General features: G+C 43.3%; 1 protein-coding gene across 2 annotated transcripts; it reads right to left on the minus strand.

Annotated features, from left to right (window-relative positions):
* Nucleotides 1-4404: 4404 nt before the first annotated feature.
* On the minus strand, nt 4405-26088 carry MTRES1 (mitochondrial transcription rescue factor 1). Of its 2 annotated transcripts, none has more exons than XM_073576080.1 (4): nt 25934-26088; nt 12924-13394; nt 10608-10680; nt 4405-5914 (listed from the first exon to the last, which is right to left on the minus strand). In XM_073576080.1, the coding sequence occupies exons 1-4, from the start codon at nt 25975-25977 to the stop codon at nt 5699-5701; spliced, it is 804 nt and encodes a 267-aa protein (XP_073432181.1). In that variant the 5' UTR covers nt 25978-26088; the 3' UTR covers nt 4405-5698. The 2 variants fall into 2 exon arrangements, with proteins under 2 accessions (XP_073432181.1, XP_073432182.1); XM_073576081.1 differs by having other exon boundaries at nt 25908-26069.
* Nucleotides 26089-26868: the final 780 nt, after the last annotated feature.

The raw sequence follows: 26868 nt of genomic DNA on the forward strand, positions 1-26868 counted from the left end.
ATTACATGCAGAGTGATCTATTTCAAGTATTTATTTCTGTGAATGTTGATGATTATGGCTTACAGATAATGAAAACCCAATAGTCATTATCTCAGTAAAATTACAATAATTAATCAAAAACACCTGCAAAGGCTTCCTATGTGCTTAAAAAGGTCCCCTAGTCTGTTTAAGTAGGCTCAACAATCATGAGACAGATTGCTGACTTGACAGAAGGCAGTCATTCACACTCCACAAGGAGGGTAAGCCATAAAAGGTCATTGTTAAAGAAGCTGGCTGTTCACAGAGTGCTGTATCCAAATATATTTATGGAAAGTTCAGTGGAAGGACAAAGTGTGGTAGAAAAAGGTACACAAGCAACCGGGATATGCACAGACTTGAAAGGATTGTTAAGAAAAGGCCATTCAAAATTCAAGGAGATGCACAAGGAGTGGACTGCTGCTGGAGAAATTATTTCAAGAGCCACCACACACAGACGTATCCAGGACATGGGCTACAAGTGTCGCATTCCTTGTGTCGAACCACTCATGACCAATAGCTAATGCCAGAAGCATCTTACCTGGGCCAAGGAGAAAAAGAACTGGCCTGTTCCTCAGTGGTCCAAGGTGTTGTTTTCAGATGAAAGTAAATTTTGCATTTCATTTGGAAATCAAGGTCCCAGAGTATAGAGGAAGAGAGGAGAGGCCACAATCCAAGCTGCTTGAAATCTAGTGTGACGTTTCCACAATTAGTGATGGTTTGGGGAGCCATGTCATCGGCTAGTGTAAGTCCATTGTGCTTTATCAAGACCAAAGTCAGCACAGCCGTCTACTAGCAAATTTTAGAGCACTTCCTGCTTTCCTCTGCCATCAAGCTTTTCGGAGATGGAAATTTTTCGAGCAGGACATGGCACCTGTCCACACTGCCAAAAGTACTAATACCTGGTTTAAAAACCAACAGTATCACGGTGCTTGATTGGCCAGAAAACTCATCTGGCCTTAATGCCCCATAGAGAATCTATGGGATATTGCCAAGAGGAAGATGAGAGACACCAGACCCAACAATGCAGACGAGCTGAAGGCTGCTATCAAAGCAACCTGGGCTTCCATAATACCTCAGGAACGCCACAGGCTGATCGCCTCCATGCCACACCGCATTTATGCAGTAACTGATGCAAAAGTGGCCACGCCCAAGTATTGAGTGCATTTACTGAGCATACATTTCAGTAGGCCAACATTTCGGATTTTAAAATAATTTTTCAAGCTGGTGTTATAAAGTATTCTAATTTACTGAGATAATGACTTTTGGGTTTTCATTGGCTGTAAGCCATAATCATCAACATTCACAGAAATAAACACTTGAAATAGATCACTCTGTAATGACTCTATAAGAGTACTGAAATAAATTAACTTTTTGATGATATTCTACTTTTATGAGAAGCACTTGTACATGTAGAAAATAACCAAACACCAACGGATTACAAAATATCGCTTACACAGATTGCCGTAGCATACTAAAATGTAATCATAGAAGATCATATTAAATGCAAAAATATTAAAGGGAACCTGTCAGCAGTTTTGGCCGATATAAGTTATGGCCACTGCCTTTCAGGGCTTATCTACAGCATTCTATAATGCTGTAGATAAGCCCCGATCCAACCTGAAAGATAAGAAAAATAAGTTTTATTATACTCACTGGAGGGGGTCCAATGGATGTCGCAGGTCCTGTTGCTTCATGGCTACTCAGCATCGTGCTCCTGCACAGGCGTACGTCTCTGCCCTGTTTAGGGCAGAATTAATTACTGCAGTGCGCATGCGCTGAGCCTCTCTGACCTTTCCTGGCGCCTGCGCACTGCAGTACTTTGCTCCGCCCTCAACAGGGCAGATAAGTACTGCGATGCTGGGGATCGATGACACAGACCTGCGACACCCACCGTACTGGACCGCCCTCCCGGGTAAATATAATAAAACTTATCTTTCAGGTCGGCTAGGGGGCTTATCTTACAGCATTATAGAATGCTGTAGATAAGCCCTGAAAGGCAGCGGCCGCATCTTATGTCGGCCAAAACTGCTGACAGGTTCCCTTTAATGTATCCAGATTATACTTGCATCCAAATGTATCACAAACGTATAAGTAAACATCAAGAGGTAAATATAAGGCTATGTGCGCACACTGCGGAATCACCTGCGGGTTTTTCCCCACAGAACCGCAGGTAAAGTGGCCTGCGGTTTCACACCTCTACTATGTTAAAGGTGTGAAACCGCAGCGGAATCTGCAGAAACAATTGACATGCGGTTTATAAACTGCGGAAAAAACCGCAGCGTGAGCCCAGCGGTTTTGAAAACCCATAGGGTTACATGGTACTGTACCATGTCTGCGGAACTGCTGCGGTTCCAAAACCGCAGCAAAAACTGCAGCGTGTGCACATAGCCTAAAAGTGTTCGCTGTTAATATGGATAAACATTGTACTCTGGTATATTTTTCAAACAAAATTGCTATTTACATTAATGGTCACTCAAATAAATATAAACCAATTGATGTGACCCATATAGGGTAAACTGACAAGTGCTTTAGGAAGATTTGCTATGTAAAATATAAAGATAAAAATAAATCAGCAGCTTACACGGAGATAGATGTACTGCACGATAAACAAGAGGTTGACAAGGAGACTGAATGGATACTGACCCCACAGTTATTGCCACATGCCCAACGCGTATTTCGCCTATAGCTTTTTACAAGGGAACCCTACAGCAACCTCTATGGAAGTGATATTTTGTAATCCCTTGATGTTCACAGTTCATTTTCTACATAAATGTATGTGAATATACAGTATACGTTACATTGTGATACTCCCGTGGCCTGCTTTTTATCTAGTTTCGGACAATTTTCCTTGATTGTTTTTAATACACTTATGTGATTAGCAAAATGGACATTCAAATATACTAGTTGTGCATCACATTTATATGTTTAACTAAAGAAATGCTCAAACTTCTGTAGGTTACTGGACTGTACAAGAACATTTAATAAAGCATTCCTCAGTGTGGTAAGAATAGAACCAAGAGACTTGTTAGGCTACACATTACCAAGGTTGTAAGACCTATAGAAGTCAAGGAGATTATTGCTGACATTAACGCACTCCCATCAAAGTTTTTATCCTCTTAACATAATGCAGTCATCATATTATATATCACTCTGTACTTAATTGCTCATTATGCCCTTCACCCATCTAACCCTTGTTTTCTCTGCTCTATGAACAAACAGTTTCTTGTCCTTGCAGACATCATGCCCATCTTCAACTCCAGACCCAGCTGCTCCACCCCACCCCTCCTTTTGCAGTGACTTATCACTCATATGAGGAAAATTGACCTCCTGTTTCTACATTGAGCTTAGAAGGATTCAGCTAGTCAGTTATTAATCACATGATGTCATAGCCCTAATGGAAAAAATAACAATTGGCTGGGCAGAAAGGCAAAATGAGCAATTGTAAGTACACAGTGCTGTATAATATGATGATTGCAATACATTATGATAGAAATGTTGATGGGAGTGCTTCTTTTACAACTAAGCCGAGAACTAAACAGTGATTTACCTTGTGGTAGAAGCTATTGTGCATTTATGTAAGAAACAAAATGGTTAAGGCATACTTTATCTCCAAAACTAAACCAAACACAACTAAACGTTCAACGTTGTAAAGGTTTTAGACCTAACTTTTGTATTAACAATAATGATCCTATATTTTGTTTAGCTTGAATGCAGGCGAGGCTAAACAGAGCTGTAATTTGCACCAAATTTGTTATTGAGACCTTAAGCTACAATCTCTAAGGGCCCCGTCACACCAAACGATGCACCAGCAATCTCGACAACTATACGGCCTGGTCAGGATCGCTGGTGCATCGCTACATGATTGCTGGTGAGCTGCCAAACAGGCAGCTCTCGCCAGCAATCACAGGACCAGCGAGGATGCTGGTATCCAAGGTAAATATCAGGTAACTAAGCACGCGCGTCACTTAGTTACCTGCTGTTTACCTTGGATACCAGCACGCTGGCATCCAAGGTACACAGCGGGTAACTAAACGCCGCGCGCACTTAGTTACCCGATAATTACCTTGGATACCAGCTCCCAGCGTCTGCTTACAGCGCTGGTAGCTCGCTGATCGTTGGTCTCCCGCTGCCACATGCAGCGATGCATGTCACACACAGCGAGATCGCTGATGCGTCACAAAATTAGCGATCTCGCTGTGTGTGATGGGGTCTTAAGAGTTAGAGTAAGAAAGTGTCTTCTAGCAAAATACATCAAATCTATCACACAGCGCACCATCAACAACTTTGTGCAGCTGTAGACTGCCTGAACTAAACTTTCTGGAGTCTATTAGATGGCCTTAGTAAATATGCGAAGATCAAGAAAAGCAAGGTTCTATAGCCAATATATCACCGTCAAATTTACAAGAGTATTTATTTGTAATGTGCAATAACCTGGGTGGGCAATGTCAAGTTATACAAGAACAGCGCTTCTCAATATTTTTTCTACAGGTACCTCAATGGCCAAAACCTGAGGATGCCTGAGCCACATTAATGCAAGGAAAAAAATTAAACCTATACCCAGTATAAATTTAAAAAAAAAGAAAGCACAAAAGGATTTAGGAAGAGTAACTTTACGGCTGATGCTACACAGCGACTTTGGAGGCTACGCTTGTTCATGCACCCAAAGTTTGCTAGTTATCACAGCATAATATAAGATAATGGTGCCGCATTGTGACTCAAAAGGTACCGCTTGTCGTGTTGCAATGTGACCACACTCATTTGTATTCATTGCGTTGTGACATAATAGAGATATTTAGTGAACTTTGGATATGTGACTGCTGCAGCGCCAAAAAGTCACCATGTAGCCTTGGATACACATACCAGCAAAAGCCCTCAGCATATACACTAAAGGAACCGTCCAGTGTAAGAACTAAAGTCTACAGTCACTATGTACACACTGTTATGAGCCCCCAAATTCCCCATGCGGGTGTGAAGTCACATGATAGCATATATGCGATTTGCTCAATGTTGTAGCACACAAGAGTCCAGTTGGCACATGAAGGCAAGTATGCAAATCGAATTCATGCCGTCACATCACTGCCTGCCCATTGCCACAATTTGGCAGTCTTTAAAGTGACTGTATACTTTTCTTCTAGTACTTAAGTAACATTTCTGTAACATTTCTGTAAATTCCGTTCACCAAATTAGGACCAAAAGAGCATCCTTTAGGCCCTTGTCAGACCATTATATACCTGCATATAATTTTTTGCTCAACTGTATAAGAAGCCGAGCAACTGCTTTTTATATAGAGGGCTCCAAAACCAAAAAGACAGCATTCTGTTTGGTTTTTTTCCCCCCCATTATAATGGAACTCAGATAGGTGACGGATGTCACTGCATGGCAACCATCAAAAGCCACAAGAGGTATACCTGATAGGCATGTAGATGTGTGTATAATTACATTTGATGTAATGTGATGCATTCATATTAACATACAAGTGAAAAAATAAAAAGGATTTTTTTTTTTATGAAAACAAAGACATTATTTTAACAATAGGTGAAAGCTAGAAGGTCACTTCAAAACCCAAAAAACACTCAAACTCTTTCACAGTAGGATCAATATTGTCTCCCATACACCATGCATATATAGTAAAAATAACATTTTATTTTCTCTCTTCAAAAGCTATTCTTTAATATGAGTGTCATTTGTCTTGATCTGTTGTGTGCATGCCAGTTGTTTTTGGAGCCTCAGAGACTTTTGGAATAGTCAGCTTCTTCCATCGTCTCAAGAGAACTTTGAATTTATCTGTTGAGGTTTTTTCATTTAGCACATTTTTCAAGATTGTTCTCATCACAGTTACAGTCTCGGCATCCCGCTTTTCTTCGAGAATTAAGTCCAAAACGTCTCCCACTTTCACCTGAAAATAATTAAAATGCACATTCCATATATTAGCCAATCAAAAATATTAAGTCAATTTCAGATAAGCATAATTCCGGTGCAATTTTGATAGTCTAATAAAATTAACAAACAGCATCATAAATATATAGCTCTATTATTACACAAGTAGTGGTTGTAATATGCATACAAGAATGTGGAATGATTTCTGCAAGGAATAAGCAAAAAAGTATATATTACCAAAGGTCATCTACAAACTGCGGAAAAAAATTGGTACAGATTAGAAATTGATCTGCAGTGTTTAATATGGAAGTCAAATCTGCAACAAAATACATTTATTGCAGATTATCCACAAACTTTAAAATAGATTATACTCACCTACTCTAAGGGTATGTTTCCACGGTCAGGAAACGCTGCGTGTTTGACGCTGCATACAGCCGCAGCATCAAAAACACTGCGTCCAGATGTTACAGCATAGTGGAGGGGATTTCATGAACTCCCGTCTCCACTATGGGTTAAAAGACAAAGGCGGCAGACCCGCGTAAACAGACATGTGGCGCGTCCTTCCAGAATGCAGCATGTCGATTTACAATGTGGCAAAAAAGGAAGCACACTGTAGCGCCATAACATGCAAACATGAAAAATTAATTGCATTACTGCATTAGAAGTATGAAAAATTATAAGTTATGTGTACCTGGAAGCCACGGTTTTGTTTGAGTGTATATGAGTTGGTGACTCTAGGTTAAGCACCTGTTCACACTATGCTTATGCTTGGATGTGACGGTCAGTTTTTGAAATTTGATTTACAATGTGGCGACGCTCAGCTGACCGTGAGAACTACAGTATAGGTGACTGCCGGAGATCTCCGGTGGTCATCTACAAGCACTGCTATATCTGGACGTCATGCATCCAGATGTAGCAGAGCTGGACTCATTTTGCGACACTCGTGATTAAATGGACTACGTCGGAACAGAGAGTATTTGTGTTTTTATTTTTCCTTCAGGTGATCGATGGCTTTGCTTGGACTTGGGCGTGCAATAAAAATATGGAAAAGTGTGTAGTGTTTTATTTCATTAAAATACATTTTTTCAGCCAGAAAAAAAGTAACTTTAACCCCTTAATGTCCAATGACGGACACAGTCCGTCATCAGACATTTCCCCTGCTTTGATGAGGGCTCCGGCGCTGAGCCCGCATCAAAGCCGGGACATGTCAGCTGTTATGAACAGCTGACATGTGCCCGCAATAGGCGCGAGCGGAATCGCCGTCCGCCCGCGCCTATTAACTAGTTAAATGCCGCTGTCAAAGCTGACAGCGTGCATTTAAATAGCATTTCCGGCCGCCGGGCCGGAAATGGCGTCACCGCCGACCCCAGTCACGTGATCGGGGGTCGGCGTCATGTTGCCTGGCCAACCAGAGGTCTCTATGAGACCTCTATGGTTGTTCCAGGCATATGGCTTTCAGCGCCACCCGGTGGTCGGCGCTGAAAGCACAGCAGTAAATCTGCCACATATGGGCGATCTGCTCATCGCCCATATGTAACAGAGCCGATCGGGTTGCGCAAGCTTCTAGCCTCCTATGGAGGCTATTGAAGCATGCCAAAAGTAAAAAAAAAAAAAATGTTTAAAAATAAAAAAAAATTAAAAAAACCTAAAAGTTCAAATCACCCCCCTTTCACCCCAATCAAAATAAAACAGTAAAAAAAAAAATCCCACATACACATATTAGGTATCGCCGCGTTCAGAATCGCCCGATCAATAAAAAAAAAGCATTAACCCGATCGCTAAACGGCGTAGCGAGAAAAAAATTAAAAACGCCAGAATTACGTTTTTTTGGTCACCAAGACATTGCATTAAAATGCAATAACGGGCGATCAAAAGAACGTATCTGCATAAAAGTGGTATCATTAAAAACGTCAGTCCGGCACGGAAAAAATAAGCCCTCACCCGACCCCAGATCATGAAAAATGGAGACGCTACGGGTCTCGGAAAATTGCGCAATTATTTTTTTTTTAGCAAACTTTGGAATTTTTTTTCACCACTTAGATAAAAGAGGACATAGACATGTTTGGTGTCTATGAACTCGTAATGACCTGGAGAATCATAATGGCAGGTGAGATTTAGCATCTAGTGAACCTAACAAAAAAGCCAAGCAAAAAACAAGTGTGGGATTGCACTTTTTTTTGCAATTTCACCGCACTTGGAATTTTTTTCCCGTTTTCGAGTACACGATATGGTAAAACCAATGTCGTCATTTAAAAGTACAACTCGTCCCGCAAAAAATAAGCCCTCACATGGCCATATAAACGGAAAAATAAAAAGTTATGGCTCTGGAAAGAAGGGGAGGGAAAAATGAAAATGTAAAACCAAAAATACCCCTGGTTATTAAGGGGTTAAACTCCAGCGGACAAAATCCAGGATGCAAAATTTAAAAAGTTTTTTCTTGCATTAGCAAAGATTTTTATTATTAAAATCCATCATAAAATAAATCCACACTTCTGGACAATTTTGCATCCTGGATTTTGTCCGCTGGAGTTTTTACATTTTTTCATTTGAATTTTTCGTGGCTGGCTCCTGCTCTGGTCTCCGTGCAGACTTTCTCCTGGATTGATATTGGATCTCACACACCGGGGTGTACGGGTAAGCTGGCTTTGAAAATCTGGAGTTTTTTTGTTTTTTTCTGGCTGTGTCTTTTTTTAATCTTTTAACTATAGGACTAATAATGGATAGGTGTCTTATTGACACCACTCCGTTATTAACTGGACTTGATGTCACCTTACTATCAAAGGTGACATTGACCCCTTATCCCATATGCCACTGCTACACAGCAGTGGGAAGAGAGAGGCTAAGCACCGGAATTGGCGCATCTTAGAGATGCGCCATTTCTGGGGTGGCTGAGAGCTGGTGTTTGTAGCCGGGGGTGGGCAATATCCATGGACCCTCTCTAGGCTATGAATACCAGCCTTCAGCTGTCGGCATAGACTTTCTAGAGCTATAAATTATAGGGGGACGTCATTTAAAAAAAAAAAAAAAAAAACGAGAAGAAAGGACATTACATATTAGGCTGGGATCAGACATGCAAGAAACTCGCACGAGTCTCGCATGTCAATACTCGGCACTCGGACAGGAGCATGCAACTGCATTTCTATGCAGCTGCATGCTCCTGTCCGAGTGCCGGCGGCAGTGCCGAGTATTGACATGCGAGACTCGTGCGAGTTTCTTGCATGTCTGACTCCGGCCTAACGCAAATTGTGTGTGCGTGTGTCTTTAATTCTTTATGTACCATTTTATTATGTTTATTAATAAACATCGGGCTTGCTATTATCTATAGATAGATCTGTGTGTGTAAACATTCTTCAATGGAGTATGTAAAAGAGGAGGTTGGACAAGGAAACGACATTACAATTTTTTTTAAATAGTATATATTTAGCTTACAAAAACGCATGTAAAAACGCATCAAAAACACATGTGACCTGCCAGTGACCTCAGATGCAGATTTCACCTGCGTCAAATCCTGAGCCATTCCTGACCATGGAAACATACATTAACAGTTTTGTGTCTCCCTTGCATGGTATACCAGTCTTTATATAACCTGGCCTCCTGTGATGATGACTTGTCCCATGTGACATTATTTTAGGAGTTCAGGTTGTACTCAGACTGTCAAAGAACCAGACAGGAAAGAAACAGGAGGTGAAGCTGGGAGGTTTTTTTTTGTTTTTTTATAGATTACCAGATTGGCAGTAAAAAAAAAGTCTATAGTGAAATACTGAAGAATCTACAGACTGTGATTTAGTTTGTGCCTTATTTTTGCTTAAAAAAACAAAAACACAGATTTCTATTGGCACAGTGTTTAAAAAAAGATATTTGAAAGGGCCATATAAAGCGGCACTGAAAATGCTTGAAACGCTAGGGCCCACATTCATCAAGACCTTCAATTTTCTGGTTTATACTGTTTGACCAATGTATTATTCATGGTTACAGGCAAAGATTTGTTTTTGTTCTTGCTGCTCTAAAGCAATAAGAAAATGGTTGAAACCAGCCTTTAACTGCTTTTGGAAAACCCATAGACTTGAAACGTTCGAAAGATCCCACTCTTGGGGCTATTTGAGATGTCCGCGATAATCAGTCCTGTCGGATCACAATGCATGGGCTGACCGCACATCTGCTGATCCGAGCGTGATGGCTTCATATAGTTCTATGAACCGGTCAGGCTCCCCCTCCCCTGCCTGGCGTATATGACTCGCGTATAAGCCGAGAGGGGGACTTTCATCCCAAAAAAAATTATCTGAAAATCTCGGCTTATACGTGAGTATATACGGTATGTCATTTTGGTGCAGACACGATCTTTTGATTGCCCGTTATTGCATTTTAATGCAATGTTGCAACGACCAAAAAAAAAAAAAGTGTAATTCTGGCGTTTTGACTTTCTCGTTACGCCGTTTAATTCTTTTTTTAATATTGATAGATCGGGTAATTCTGAATGTGGCGATACCAAATATGTGTATATTTTTATTGTTTTAGTTTGAATGCAGCGAAGGGGGGTGAGTTAAGTTTTTATATTAAGTCAGCAAAACCTGCTTCTTATAAGCAAGCTAGTTTACTGACGAGAGCACACTTTGGCTGCAAAAAAAAAAGTGAACAAGAAAGCAATGTGTGAACCCTCATAAAAAAGTATAAAAGTATATAATCCACAACAGTTCACATGCACAATTACCTACCGCTCTGCTCTTCTTCCATAGCTTCTCTCCATTAAGTCGTAGCTTGCCATCATAAAACGCTTCTTCAACTTTGCTGCAAAAAAACCCAACAGAATTGTACCGCAGAACAAAAGACATAATAAAGCCTACGAGTGTCCTAGAGTATCTGAATTATTTTTACCAATCATCATGAAAGACACTAGGGCTCCGATTCATCGTTCATTTTCTTGCCAATCTTGATGGGGTGTTGTGGTAGAATCATACGCTTCTGATTCATGAAGATGCACACGCCTCTTAATAAAAACTGGAACATCTAAGGCTGTGCGCCCATGATCAGGAAGTAGCAGCGCTTTGGACGCTGTCTCCAAAATGCTATGTTCTAATAATGCAAGAAAATCCATGTGTACATTGAACCAGGTGGATTCATCACATCCAGTATTGTGGAAATTTCTGCTGCGGAGACTAGCGTATCCGCAACAGAAACTGACATGCTGCAGCTCAAACCCGCGCCGTGGGCGAATTTACGCAGCGGTAAGTAGAAGCACAGTGGGCATGGGAATTCTATAAATCCCATCCACTTGGCTTCTAAAGTAGAACAAAGCTTTTTGGGTGCAGCGCAGGTCAGCTGCCATTCCTGATCACTGGCACGTATCCCATCGAATGACGTGTGCCTCACCAGAAATCTTACTTTAGTCAGGGACTGGAGTGACATTTTTTATGTATGAAATGCCACAGCTCGTGATGAATTAGATGGACTGTGGAGTCACACCCCTGCCTGCCCCATTCAGTCATAGGGGTGTGCTTCACTTCATTCAGTCCTGGTCCGCGCCGGCCACACAATCTGAATGATGTTCCAAGGGTTGCGCCGATGTCACTCAAATCTGCGTTCAAGTGATCGAATCCGCGTGGGCGGTGACAACTGTGCCTGAATGACAAAGCATACCCCTATGACTAAATAAGCAGGGACGATGTAACTATATAAAGTGCTTTTGGCACATGATTAGACCGCCATTTTTAATGAAAAACGTGCACATTGCATCACTAACAAAACATTGGAGACAGTTTCCCTTTAAGTTCATAGTATCCATTTTCCTAGTTACTCCTTCCCTTTAAAGGAAATGTCCAAGACTTAACCACTTTTTGTGCTTAGTGCTGCTTTCCTCACCAACTGAGCAGCACTTCTGTCTGTAAAATGGCTGCTGGTGGAGGATCATGTGACTATCCGTGTACATCAGCATCCACTGATTATAAAACATCTCACAATGGAAACCGGTTTTTTTCACGCGGGGGGCTAATAGGCTGGTCTGGTCATTGTTCCTCCATCAGCCGTTATTGTAAAGCTTGAGAAAATAATTTTTGCATACATAACAGTACATGTGCATTGCCAGAAACAAGTGTCTGATCACAGGTGCACAACTACTATATGTCAGAAAGAGAATATTTGCTGTGTGTACAGTATGACAAAGGGATTCTGTCACACCTGGGACGTATATGACCTATTAATATATGGCCATACAGGTGATAGAAATGTTACACTAGTCCTACCTGTATGCCTCATATTAATGGTCTTGTTGTGGAGAAATGTCATATTCTGTCTGTATGCTAATGATTTCTTCCAGGGTCCGGGGCGAGTGGTGCATTAAGAAATCCCTGCCTCCAGTCTTCATTATAATACCACCCCGCCCCCCCATGCATGTCAGTTATAGTCCCAGAATCCCACGCTCCATCAAAAATCCATTCCATACCTCATCCTCCCTTCTGTAGGCACTGCATTCTGGGATCTTCTGCTCAGGCAAGTCACTGTGACCTCTGGTGTGCGCGCCAATAAGATGCTCTCCCACTTCCTCCCTGCATAGTCATCGCTAAGTACACATGGTTCCGAGCGATGACTATACAGGGAGGAAATGGGGAGAGCATCTTATCAGCGCGCACTACAGAGGTCACAGTGACTCACCTGCACAAAAGATCCCTGAATGCAGCACCCACAGAAGGGAGGAAGAGGTTTGGATATCCGAGAGAGTGCAGGGCGCAGGCGCGGGATTCTGGTGCTGTAACTGACATTCATGGGAGGGGGGGGTAGTATTATAATGAAGACTGGAGGCAGGGATTTCTTCCAAGCACCACACGTCCTGGAGCCTGGAAGAAATCATTGGTATAAGAAAAGAATATAATATTTCTATACAACAAGACCGTTAATACGATGCATACAGGTAGGACTCGTGTAACATTTCTATTACTTGTATGCCCATAGTAATAGGTCATATACATCCCGGGGGGGGGGGGAAGACATATTCCCTCTTTTGGATTTTCAGAGTGATGAGGCGTTGGAACACTTACTTCCTAGATGTGTCTAATCCAGCAGTGAGTATCACATCAAAACGAAATGACTGCACAACTTTTTCTATGTCTTTATAGTCTTTTGGTATGCTGGGGTCTTCCACAAGCTCATCTTCATAATCACTTATGTCTTCTGGATCCACCTCTTCTTCGTCATCATCATCATCCTCTTCTTGAGATGCATGGGTTTTGTTCTGTTTTTGACTTTTCTTACCTTTATGTCTCACAGCACATAAAAATGGTTTCATGAGAGAAGTAGTCAAAAATCCATTGGAGTTTGTGTGCAGTAAAACGGTGACCGGCTGTCTATAGTCAGCACGGTTTGACAGTTGTCTGCAATGTGTCCACCATCTGATGCATTGTGCAGAGCTGTATGTGAGTGATCGTGGCCTCTGACTTGAGCTTGAATAAAAGTGCACATTCCTGAAGGCTCTGATGGACAGTCTGATCCCAGTCATTTCACAACCAGTCCTGTAGAATAAAGCATATCAACAGAGGCTCTATATTGTTACGTGTCCTATACAGTCATATGTAAAAGTTTGGGCACCCCTATTAATGTTAACCTTTTTTCTTTATAACAATTTTGGTTTTTGCAACAGCTATTTCAGTTTCATATGTCTAATAACTGATGGACTCAGTTATATTTCTGGATTCAAATGAGGTTTATTGTACTAACAGAAAATGTGCAATCTGCATTTAAACAAAATTTGACCGGTGCAAAAGTATGGGCACCCTTATCATTTTCTTGATTTGAACACTCCTAACTACTTTTTACTGACTTCCTGAAGCACTAAATTGGTTTTGTAACCTCATTGAGCTTTGAACTTCATAGCCAGGTGTATCAGATCATGAGAAAAGGTATTTAAAGTGGCCACTTGCAAGTAGTTCTCCTATTTGATTCTCCTATGAAGAGTGGCATCATGGGCTCCTCAAAACAACTCTCAAATGATCTAAAAACAAAGATTATTCAACATAGCTTTTCAGGGGAAGGATACAAAAAGTTGTCTCAGAGATTTAACCTGTCAGTTTCCACTGTGAGGAACATAGTAAGGAAATGGAAGAACACAGGTACAGTTCTTGTTAAGCCCAGAAGTGGCAGGCCAAGAAAAATATCAGAAAGGCAGAGAAGAAGAATGGTGAGAACAGTCAAGGACAATCCACAGACCACCTCCAAAGACCTGCAGCATCATCTTGCTGCAGATGGTGTCACTGTGCATCGGTCAACAATACAGCGCATGCATAACGCCTTTTTGTATGACCAAACAACTCAATCTTTGTTTCATCAGTCCACAGGACCTTCTTCCAAAATGTAACTGGCTTGTCCAAATGTGCTTTTGCATACCTCAGGCGACTCTGTTTGTGGCGTGCTTGCAGAAACGGCTTCTTTCGCATCACTCTCCCATACAGCTTCTCCTTGTGCAAAGTGCGCTGTATTGTTGACCGATGCACAGTGACGCCATCTGCAGCAAGATGATGCTGCAGGTCTTTGGAGGTGGTCTGTGGATTGTCCTTGACTGTTCTCACCATTCTTCTTCTCTGCCTTTCTGATATTTTTCTTGGCCTGCCACTTCTGGGCTTCACAAGAACTGTACCTGTGTTCTTCCATTTCCTTACTATATTCCTCACAGTGGAAACTGACAGGTTAAATCTCTGAGACAACTTTTTGTATCCTTCCCCCTGAAAAGCTATGTTGAATAATCTTGGTTTTCAGATCATTTGAGAGTTGTTTTGAGGAGCCCATGATGCCACTCTTCATAGGAGAATCAAATAGGAGAACTACTTGCAAGTGGCCACTTTAAATACCTTTTCTCATGATTTGATACACCTGGCTATGAAGTTCAAAGCTCAATGAGGTTACAAAACCAATTTAGTGCTTCAGAAAGTCAGTAAAAAGTAGTTAGGAGTGTTCAAATCAAGAAAATGATAAGGGTGCCCATACTTTTGCACCGGTTAAATTTTGTTTAAATGCAGATTGCACATTTTCTGTTAGTACAATAAACCTCATTTGAATCCAGAAATATAACTGAGTCCATCAGTTATTAGATATATGAAACTGAAATACCTGTTGCAAAAACCAAAATTGTTATAAAGAAAAAAGGTTAACATTAATAGGGGTGCCCAAACTTTTACATATGACTGTATAAGAAATCTCTCTGTACCTTTCATTTTGCCCAGATTATCACTTAATCAGCTGTATACCGAGAGGCTACACTACACTAAAAGACAATATAGCGGCATACGTTGGCTAGCAATCTCATTGTGTCAGTGGCATAGTGCGGGCTGCCAGTACCTGGGGCAAGGCAAGTATTTTATGCCCCTTAACCCATAAACTATTAGCACTCCCGAGACCCTTCCACCAGTTCAGTTTTACAGCCACTGCGTTTTCCTAAGCGAAAAGGAAGCTTCAGGGAAACACCGGTGGTCATTTTCCTAAGGCGGTCTTCACCAGCTCTGGTTCTGCAGTGGCTTTCACCATACTGGAAAGCTGCATGAAGAATGAGCATGTCAGTTCTTTTAACCCAGTTTTCCCAAATTCCAATCCTCACGGACCCAAAAACATCATGTTTTCAGGATTTCTTTAGTTTTGCACAGGTTAGTTTTTGACTTGAGTATTTATAAGTTAAAACCAGGAGAGGAACAATCAGAGGAAAAGTATGTCAGAAACATGTCACCACTTCTGGATTTATCACCCTCTCCTGGTTTTGACTTCCAGATACTGAGGTAAAAATTGACCTAATACTCAATGTGTGAACGTGGTCTAAAAACATGAAAGCAGCTTTCTTAATGAATAAAGATAGTAATCAATTCTATGCACTGCATTGTCTACATTCATTAACTGCTCGTCATCTGTTATCTCAGCCGTCATCTGTTATCTGCAGAACAGCAGTGGAGATGAGCGTGTCATTATTGGGGATGTTCTCACTCCCTCAGGTTGGAGAAGTACTATTCTGAAAGTATCACTCTTTTTTTGCCATATTAATAACTGTCGCTGCCTCTCATTTCACAATGAGTAATTCAGGGTAGTCATACCTTTGCCTTTACCTACTATTCATAGTATACCTATTATATTTACGTCCCTCTAGTGGTTTCAGATCACGTTCTATCCCAGTGCATCTGCATACCTTTCCACATTATCCATAGTGTATTAAGGTTTGGTATTTTCTACCTTTGATACTTTGTATTGGTTTTGCTCTGGGTGGTTATAGGCTTTGCACTATGCCTTGCAGTTTTATAGGCTACATCTTCCATGCTGCTATATGGGTGCTGCACTCATTGCCACTATCTTGTTTTTTTATGTTTTTATTGTGTTTGTTGTCCTTCAAATAAAATTATCGTATATCTTTTCATATGTATACACAGACCGCTTCTGCTACCATTTTTGTTTGTTTTCCTGAACTTGTCATTAGTTACTGCACTCTGTATATGGGGTGGCCAAGAAAACAAAAGTTCACTTTATTTTACTGAGATTTGTGATTTTGGTCACTACCTTTGCAGAGCGCAGCAGTCAATGACAAACAACTCACCTGCTGCACTCTGCATAAGCCGCACCAGGCAAACAGTTACTCAGTTGCAGACATCGATCATTTGACTAGGGTCAGCGTGTGGGGAAACACTTTGAGTTGCCAAAGAATTTAGCAACTGTCTTAGGCCAGGTTCACATCACGTTTTAGCAGCCTGTTCAACGCATAGCGTTGACGGGCTGCTAACGGTATAGCATAACGCGACCGCGCTATGCTATACCCGCTAGCGCAGATGAATCATCTGTGCTAGCACAGATGATTCATCTGCGCTAGGGGTGACGGAGCCTCAGACGCTGCAGGCCACGTCCAAGGCTCCATCAGCGAATGACAACACATCGCGAACGCGTGCCGCTTTACGGCATGCGTCGCGATGCGCCAGACAATGGGGCTTAATGGCGGCGTTAATGCTCCTGTATTTCCCATCCCAAAGCTATGCCACTGCATGAAGCATGTTGGTTTTTGTTTAAGGCTCTGTTCACATTTCTACATTTACTATTCCATGTGTGGTATGCTGGCAAATACAAGCCAGACGTAGAGCTGCACTGGACTAATGTAAAACTATAGACATATTAGGTCATGCTACAGTTTTCAAACAAAAAATAAGCCATCGCACACCAAGTACTCCTCCACGGTATTACACCTTACCACTAGTTTACTATATACAAAACTCCTGAAATAACTTGACACATGTAGTAATATCTACATATTCAGTAATTCTTTTGAATATCATATTCCCAGGATATGCAATCATACTCATTGAAGGTGAATACCACCTAAAACACAAACATCCTAAAGTACGAGAGTACAGGTAGACCCTTTAGGTGGAACAAGCCAACATTCGCACAGGGGGAAGCTGCTAAAGATATGAATACAGAAGGACAGCCTACCCTCAGGGATGCACATATATTAATGTGATAACTAACACTCAAGAAGAAATAGGTTACAGAAACTAAAAGAACAGGTCCACCAAGTAACAAAGAGCATTCTTATGGTAATTTCCAAAGGTGACGTCAACTAAAATGTTTGTGTGTCACTGCTCAGCCATAAACGATGGATGAGATGGCCTACAATATCTGTTGTGGATGGATTTGACTGCCTCCACCACACTATTCCAAATATAAGAACTGAATCGACACTTTAAAGTCAATCTGCCACCAAGTTTCTACTGCCCTTGTCAGCATAAAGTAACGATAGAGTTTCCGATTCCATTGCTGCATCACGTTTCATGAAATCACTGTTTTTCTAGCGCAGTGGGAGCTGTGCCCGCAGTAGAAATGGTGTGAATTCAGCCACATCAGTAATCTGTGGCCATTGGACAGGAGCCCCAAGTACCACCTTGTAGATCCCGGCATCTATGGCTCTGTTTACCTGTCCTGGTGCAACGTCAACATCATGCCAGGTCAGCTAATCAAATACAATGCCGCAGATGCCAACAGGCAGAAAGTGGTTCTCCCAGCTCACATCAGAAAGTCACAGATTACTTACCTGGCTGCTTGACCAGGTACTGCAAACTGATTTGCACCAACTCTAGTCCACAGATGTCTTGTTCGTGAACTCTTGTGCACAGTTATCTGACAGGAAAGACAGGAGAGAAAAAGGTCATTCACTCCAGTTGGCGGGGAGCCAGGAGTTCATGAAAACTGAGGGCTCAACTATACAAACACACAGAGAGGGCTTGAGATTCCAGCTCCTGCTTCAATAATTTCATCAAAAGTACTGCAAAAAAAAACGTTATGTGACCCAGCAATGGAATCAGAGTATCTGATATTACCCTACAAGGCAACATAAACCCAGTCACAGAGTAACTATAAGGGATTTTCCGAGAATTAGGTTGAATTCAGATGTCAATATATTGTTGTCCTAGTACGATCCTCAGGTCTCTGTACTCAAACTCAACAGGGTTGTGTATACTCCTATGAAACTGCTGACATGAGCTCAGGACACCCACAGTCAGTCCAGAAAATAGAATTAGACTTACCGGTAATTCGGTTACTAGAAACCTTCCACGACAGCATAGGAGGTTGTCTCCATGCCCTAATGGGGGACAGGAAGCACGAGGTTAAAAGGTCCCTCCCACCTCCCTCTCACCAGTGATTTATAACTGATTACCATAGCACCGGTTACCTTAAGATTCTCAGAATTTTTCCAAGAATGCAGGGAGGGAAATAGTGGTGTCGTGGAAGGTTTCTAGAAACCGAATTACCGACAAGTCTAATTCTATTTTCTTTAGCAACCTTCCACGACAGCATAAGAGGCATAACAACCTATAATGCACTAGGGGGGGGGACAACGGCCTGAAGAACTTTCCGGCCAAAGACTAAGTCCCTGTTGGACACAAGGTCTAATCTATAGTGTTTAGTAAAGGTATGTAAGGAGGACCAGGTTGCTGCCTTACAAATCTGCTCTGAAGATGCGCCTGCTCTCTCAGCCCATGAAGTAGAGGTAGATCGTGTTGAATGCGCTTTGATCCCTGCAGGGGGAGTGATGTTTTGCGCCAGGTATGCTTCAGAGATAGCCTTTTTAATCCAATTGGCAATGGTGTTTTTTGCCACCTTCTTTCCTCTGTTTGGACCAGAGGTATGGATAAATAAGTTGTGGTCGACTCTATAGGGTTTGGTATACTCCAAGTAGTGGAGAATTATACGTCTTACATCCAGCGTATGAAACAGCTCCTCTTTGGAGTTTGCTGGGTTTTGGCTGAATGAAGGAAGAATTATATTTTGAGATCTATGGAAGTCGGACACAACCTTCGGCAGAAAAGACGGATCAAGGGAGAGGACTATGGAATCATCTCTAATTGTTAGGTAGGGTTCCCTGATTGAGAGAGCTTGGAGTTCTCCCACTCGCCTTGCTGAAGTTATTGCTATAAGAAAAGCCATTTTATAGGTGAGGTGTTGAGAAGTACAGGATGACAGAGGCTCGAAGGGTGATTGAGCGAGTCCCGTAAGTACCACATTCAAGTCCCATGGAGGAACAGCAACTAGCTTCTTTGGATGTAGCCTAGCAGCTGATGTCATGAATCTTCTTATCCACCTGTGGTTAGCCAAGTCACAGTCAAACAGAGCTTAATGCTGATACCTGTACTTTCAAATTGCTAGGTTTTAGACCTAGTTCCAGCCCCCTCTGTAAGAAATCCAGGATACGGGAAATGTTAGGGTTCTCTGGGTCGGGCAGATCTGGCAGATACCATGAGGAGAACTTTTTCCATATTTTATTATATATAGCAATGGAGACCGGTTTCCGAGATTTCTGGAGGGTTTTTATTACCGCCTCTGATAGCCCCCTGGTCCTCAGGATCTGGGCTTCAGTAGCCAGGCCGCTAACTTCATTCCCCTGAGGTTCGGGTGATGCAGAGGGCCCTGCAAGAGAAGGTCATCTTCCATGGGTAGGATAAATGGCCCGTCTACCTGTAGCTCTGTGATTAGAGAGTACCAGCTCCTCTTTGGCCATAGTGGAGCCACTAGGATGGTTGGACTTTGATCCTCCCGGATCTTCCTCAGGGTTGCGGCAAGAATTGGAACTGGCGGGAAGGCATATGCTAGATGGAACCTCCATCTGCGGGCGAAGGCATCTACTCCCAGGGATCTGTCCTTGGGATTCAGGGAGAAGTAGTTTCTCAGCTGGGCATTTTCTCCTGAGGCTAGTAGGTCCACCTCCGGGAGGCCCCACCTGTTGACTAGTTCCTGAAAGATTCTTTTGTTTAGGGTCCACTCGCCAGGCTGGATACGTTTTCTGCTTAGGAAATCTGCCTAAAGATTGGCGGTACCCCTTAGGTGGATTGCTGTCAGGGATCTGAGAGGTCTTTCGGCCCAGCAAAATATTCGGCTTGAGAGGCTCTCCAAGTTGCTGGATCTTGTGCCGCCCTGGTGCCTGAGATGGGCCACAGTTGTGATGTTGTCCGAGTAGACTCTGATATGATGGCCCTGGACTAGGTGTTTTGCTGCTAGTAGAGCCTCCTCCACCGCCTTCAGTTCCCTGAAGTTTGAGGAACCTGCGCTCACTTTCTGGCTCCATAACCCCTGGAATGGGTGTCGAGACACTACAGCTCCCAAGCCTTTTTTGCTGGCATCTGTTGTTACCGTGACTAGGGGGGTGTCTGGGACCAGTTGATTCCCTTTCACAGGTTTTTGTGGTCCATCCATCTTGCTAGCGAGGCCTTCACCGCTCCTGGGGTCTGAACCCTCTTGTTCAGGCAGGTGTGATCCCGGTTCCAGTTCTTTAAGATATGGGACTGGAGCTTTCTGGAATGGGCCTGCGCCCAAGGTACCGACTGGAAGCAGGAGGTCATTGACCCTAGGATGGACATGGCTGACCTGAGGGTCGGGGACCTCTGTTCTCTGAGTTTTGAGATCTTTGATATTATGGATCTCTGATGTTCCTCCGGGAGGAAGGACATTTGATTCTTTGAAACTAACAGGATTGCTAAGAATTTCACCACCTGGGACGGTTGGATTTGTGATTTTTTTATGTTCGGGATCCACCCTAATCACTGGAGAATATCCAGAGTCTGAGCCACTTGGTGTTCCAGGGTCTTGTAGGAGGCTGCTATTACCAGTAGGTCGTCCAAGTAGGGTACAATACATATGCCCTGGCTTCTGATGTGGGACACAGCCTCCGTCATGATCTTGAAGAATACTCGAGGGGCAGATGATATCCCAAAGGGAAGCACATTGTACTGAAAGTGCCTTATTTCTGGACCTTGCTGGATCGCAAACCTCAGATATTTTCTGTGGGAAGGATGGATGGGGATGTGGAAATAAGCATCCTTCAGATCTATAGTTGCCATAAAGTAAGACGGCCCTATCAGAGGAATGGCGGTCTTTACCGACTCCATCTTGAATCTGTGGTATGCAATGTGTCGGTTGAGGCCTTTCAGATTTATTATTATTCTCGCCTCCTCTGTGGGTTTCCTTAATAGGAACAATCTGGAATAATGCCCCCTTCCCTGCTACTCCACAGGAACCCGAGAGATGGTATTTGACTGTAGGAGAAGCTGAATGCCAGAATTTAGAGCCGGAATCTCCCGAGGTGGTAGAGAGGTAACTCTTATACCCCGCAGGGGGGGGGGGGGGAATTCGAGTTCCAGCAGTAGGCCCTCTCCGATCACACTGAGGACCCAGGGGCTGCTGGAAATCAACTGCCAAGCGAGAAAAAAACCTCGAAAGCCTTCCCCCCACCGCGATCGAGTCATTGTTTTTCCTGGGGCTTTTGCTGCTGCTGGGGAACCAGGATGTTCCTGCCTCTCCCTTTAGCATAGCTCCATCTTCCCGTCTTTCCCTTCCCTCGCGGCTGAGATGACTGATTCTGGGGGGCTCGAAAAAGCCGCTTTTTTGTGGCTCTCTGCTCTGGAAGTACCTTCTTTTTATCTGAGGCCTTCTTCAGAATTTCGTCTAAGGCAGGGCCAAAGACATGTTTACCTTTGAAAGGTAAAGAGCAGAGTTTAACCTTAGATGTAACATCCCCACTCCACGTTTTAAGCCAGAGGGCACGTCTGGCAGAATTTGACTGTACCATGGCTCTGGCAGAGGTACGGATCATCTCCATTGATGCATCCGGCAGGAAGCCAGTGGCTCTTTGCAAAATAGGGAGGGAGTTAAGGAGGTCACTTCTCGAGTTACCACGAGAAATATGGCTCTCTAGCTCCTCAATCCATTGGAAGAGAGACCTAGACACACAAGTGGACGCAATTCCTGATTTTAAAGTAAAGGCAGAGGTTTCCCATGTTTATCTCAGGAAGCTTTCTGCTTTACGGTCCATCGGGTCTCTAAGCTGGGACGCATCATCAAACGGCAGAACTGTCTTTTTTACCACCCTTGCCACCTGGACATCAACTTTCGGGATGTCCCATTTAAACTCCTCTCCCTCCAGGGGAAGTCTATGTCGAAGCTCTGAAGGGGCTGAGTAGCGTTTTTCTGGGTACTCCCATTCCTGGGAGATCATATCTGCTATACTCTTATGAACTGGAAAGCCTGGACGTTTGGGTCCTTCATATCCCCCAAACATGCGATCCTGTGCTGTCTGTGTAACTGGTTCCTCTTCTAGGCCCATAGCGGCGCGTACTGCGCTGATCAACTCCACATATTCCATGGACAGGAGGTACTTTCTGGTGTCGGCCGACTAAGAGGTTCCCGGTTGCTCCCAATTTTTGGAGCCTGAATTGTATGATCTTTCAGATTCGGACTCTGAATCCTCTACCTGAACTCTCTGTTTTTTCGAGGGTGGTGAGCCCATAATCGGAGTGGGCTGAGGTGGTGGAGGGGGGGGGGGGGGGGGGGGGGGCAGGGCAGATAAAGAGGCCTGAACCTGATTAGTGACCAAACTACGGATCTCATCAATTAATGATGGGTGCTCAGCCCTGACTACTTTATCCGTGCAAGCTTGACATAGCTTTTTCTCCCAGTTTGAAGGGAGCTTTGTACTGCATATAGCACATCTGGCTGATTTGCCAGAAGTATTGGTGCTTTTATGGGCAGACTTTTCTCCCTGTAAGAAAAAGGGGGAGAATTATTTTGAGGCTTTCTATCCCGAATCACACCACTAGGACCCACCCCCAGGTACACTCACTGTGGCTGGGGCAGCGCTGGGCTCTGCAGACGCAGGGCAGGAAGACCCATCCATGCTAACAGGGGATTCTAAAGAAGACTTTAATTCCATCTAGTTCAACCCATATCCTAACCTGATCCAGAGGAAGGTAAAAAAAAAATCCATGTGGCAAACCGTTAGCTTCACATTGGGGAAAAAAATTCCTTCCCGACTCCACATACGGCAATCAGACTAGCTCCCTGGATCAACGCAATATTAAGGAAACTAGTGTATATACCCTGTAATATTATGCTTTTCAAGAAAGGCATCGAGCCCCTTCTTAAATTTTAGTAGGGAATCACTCATTACAACATCATATGGCAGAGAGTTCCATAGTCTCACTGCTCTTACAGTAAAGAATCCGCATCTGTGAGTATGCTTAAACCTTCTTTCCTCCAGACGTAGAGGATGCCCCCTTGTCCCCGTCACAGGTCTAAGAGTAAAAAGATCATTAGAAAGGTCTTTGTATTGTCCCCGCATATATTTATACATTGTAATAAGATCACCCCTAAGCCTTCGATTCTCCAAACTAAATAACCCCAAGTGTAAAAACCTGTCTTGGTATTGCAGACCCCCCAGTTCCCTAATAACCTTGGTCGCTCTTCTCTGCACCCGCTCCAGTTCAGCTATGTCTTTCTTATACACCGGAGACCAGAACTGTACACAGTATTCTAAGTGCTATTAGATGTTTGATGAATGGGAGTTTGGCCCCATTTGCAGAACACAGGAGGCCATACAGTCAGTGGGAGACCTTGCTTCTGGGCTTTCCATAGACAATAATGCATTGTGTAGGAACCATTGAAAATTCTGATATAAATTGGGTCAAAATAATGTCTTTCATGACTTCTACCATATTTAGGACATATTTTAGACTTTTTTTTTTTTTTAACATTGTTCAACTAGGCGGTGCGGCCTCACTGAAAAAGAGTTGGGGATTGCCAGAAAAGGAGAGTGGCTAATATGCACCAAATTTAATGGTATAAGCTCAGATAGAACAGTATCTCAATTAGACAGATTTATCAAACAACAAACTACTTTGCTAAATTTGACATATTTTAAGATTTGCTAGACTAAGTTTGCACAGTCCAAGAATTAGACAGTGGTGACAAGTATGACCCGCTGTCCACCAAAATTGGGGACACATACAATTAAATGCAATGTTGCCTTTGATTCCATCCACAGACTACATCAGCGATCCCAGATGTGTGGAACATGGACCATCTTTGATTTATGATATTCAAAAATATTACATTAATCAGGTAATCTGGGTCTATTTCATTTTTTATGTTAAGGGCTTAAGAACTTATAGGCAGGTAGCTGCTAGTTACCTGTCTCTTGTCAGAGCGGTCACGGACAGATCACGCCGGCGATTCTACAGCATCTTGTGACGTCATGTCAACATAGCAGCCTCTTCTGTTCCACTCTGCTCTGCTGACAGAGTGTGACTGCTGGAGTCATGCTGACGGACAGCCTCCTAGCCCATACCTAAATGCAGGGAGATGGCTTTCATTCAGCATGACAACAGCAGTCACACCCCGTTGACACAGCAGCCTGGGAAAGGAAGAGTTGCTCTGTTGACACGAAGGAGTGGAATTGCCATCAGGAGGGTCCGTGATCGCTCTGAGCCAGCAGAAAATTAGCAACAACCTGCCTGTACGTTCTTAGCCCCATGAGTAAAAAAAAAAATTAAAATAGTCCCCGAAAACCCCTTTAAATGGAAACTGTCACTATACCGTGAATGCACTGTAATCACTCCCCTGTACAGTACGTTAGCTCTGCATCGTGTGTGCAGTGCCAGTTGTCAACATGCAGGGAAGTGAATACAGCACGCTCACTGTGACTGTAACAGCTCCGTACACCGCCCTGATGACTGGAAGTGAGCGACTCCATAGGAGATAGACATTTTCAGTATATACCACAACACTGTGGTATTAAAATAGATACATGCAATTACCGACGAAATTTTCAGAATTTTTTTTTTTTCCAGAATAAATGTATATCCCTAAATAATATAATTTGATGCACATTACACATGCGATCATGCTGCAGTGCCGGCGCCTGCTGAATGTGATTTTTTTTTCGTTCAATACATATTAGATTCATTATGTAAAATAGGGGGCAGGTCAGTGAGGGATCAGTGGCCTGTCAGAAGCCATACACATGAATATCTAATCAGAGCACCACATGAGGACCCCCACAGGCCGCCCCGGAGCACGAGCATATCATTAACACAAAACTGAAAATAAAGTTTACACAACAACCACAAAACGGATTTCATCAACCAAGGTGTCATTGTAATCAGTATAATGGTGCTGGCCTGACACTGTCTATAGGTTACTGTGCACAGTCCTGCTGACAGGTTCCCTTTAAAAGGGGTTTTAAGGGTAAATGTACAGCCCTATAAAAGTGACCAGTAGATGGCGTGCATGCTGACAAGGCGGTGTAAATGCTGGGGAGGCTGCAGCACACTCCCCTTCATACAAGTGATCACACAATTGTGGAGGGGAGGACGCAAACCAATCAGTCTGACAGCTGTGCCCACCATCTCCACCATACGGGCAGCTAGGAATTGGGCTTCGTCAGACACATCTGATGCCATCTTATGTCCTGTGGAAACAGAGGCTATTGAACTCCAAAGTGCCTGATTTGCTGTTACCCCAATATCTGCATTGGGTGGTCACCCTGACACTGGCAGGGCATTATAATATACAGAGCCTGCCTGGCTATAATGCACAGACACCGGAGCAGACTCCTCCAGCTCCTCATGTGATGCAGCAATAAATAGCACTGTGTAATGCACCCTTTGCTGCCTGCCATAGGAGGAGAGCAGTGCCCGCCATGCGGGCATAGGACAGGCTGCTCCACTATACAGCACACTCACCTGAAGAGCCACACACCCACACTTGCCTGAGCGCTGACCTCCCTGCAGCTCTGTGCATCCCAAGCCTCATTCTCGATCCTCTTCCTGTTCCGCTCTCCAACTTCTACTACGCTGATGTGCGTGTGCGCCACCTGCTGGAGTCGGGCATCAACTACACGCGAGAACTTCCACACCCAGAGCCCCCGACCTGCTGCACGACGTCCGCAAGTGGCAATCAAGCACCATAGGGTTCTGTTTGGTTACAGCACGATGTCCGTCAGTTTTTTCGATCAATTGTGACCGAAACTGCGGAAATGAAGAAAATCTTTTGCTTTGATATATAGAAAAAACTCATGATTTTGCCTGTGTAAATGTATGTGTTGCAGTTCACGTAGTGTGCGCTAGATGGCAGTGTGACTGCACTGTAATCCACAGTGACTAGATGAGAAGTGGAGTGAGTCCTCTTATACAAGTTGCCTTCACTTGCTGCCAAACACTCTTGCCAGGATTCTCCAAGATATTCTGATTTATCTGGCCACACAAATCACCCCAAACATTCCGGGGTGTTTCTACAGATGTCTCGTGCATCAGGGCTTCCTGTTTGTTAGGCCATGTGCACACATTGAGTATTTGGTGAGGTTTTTACATCAGTATTTATAAGCCAAAACCAGGAGAGGAACAGTCAAAGGAAAGGTCTAATAGAAGCACGTCACCACTTCTGGATTTAGCACCCGCTCCTGGTTTTGGCTTACACATACTGAGGTAAAAAACTCACCGAATACTGGATGTGGGCATGTGGCCTTAGGGTAAGTTTCCACATAGTGAATACACATCAGATTTTCTGCTGCATATTCGCTTGTGGAAAATTCACTGCTTTTAAAGAGGGTCTTTCACCAAATTTTTATGTTGAACCGAACACACAATGTGAGGACTCGCTCACACTGGCGTAGTTCTCTCATGCCACAGAATCGGGCCAATTATG

This window comes from Dendrobates tinctorius, unplaced genomic scaffold, assembly GCF_039654945.1.
Source record: "Dendrobates tinctorius isolate UK_male_01 unplaced genomic scaffold, ASM3965494v1 ptg000046l, whole genome shotgun sequence".
NCBI lineage: Eukaryota > Metazoa > Chordata > Amphibia > Anura > Dendrobatidae > Dendrobates > Dendrobates tinctorius.

What these genes read in the sequence shown, in the direction of transcription:
- MTRES1 (XM_073576080.1), bottom strand. Translation starts at nt 25,977, where the DNA reads ATGAGGCTTGGGATGCACAGAGCTGCAGGGAGGTCAGCGCTCAG. An exon ending in GCAGGGAGGTCAGCGCTCAG is followed by an intron (nt 13,395 to 25,933) that starts GCAAGTGTGGGT and finishes TTTATTCTACAG; the next exon opens with GACTGGTTGTGAAATGACTG. An exon ending in TATGGAAGAAGAGCAGAGCG is followed by an intron (nt 5,915 to 10,607) that starts GTAGGTAATTGT and finishes AATTATTTTCAG; the next exon opens with GTGAAAGTGGGAGACGTTTT.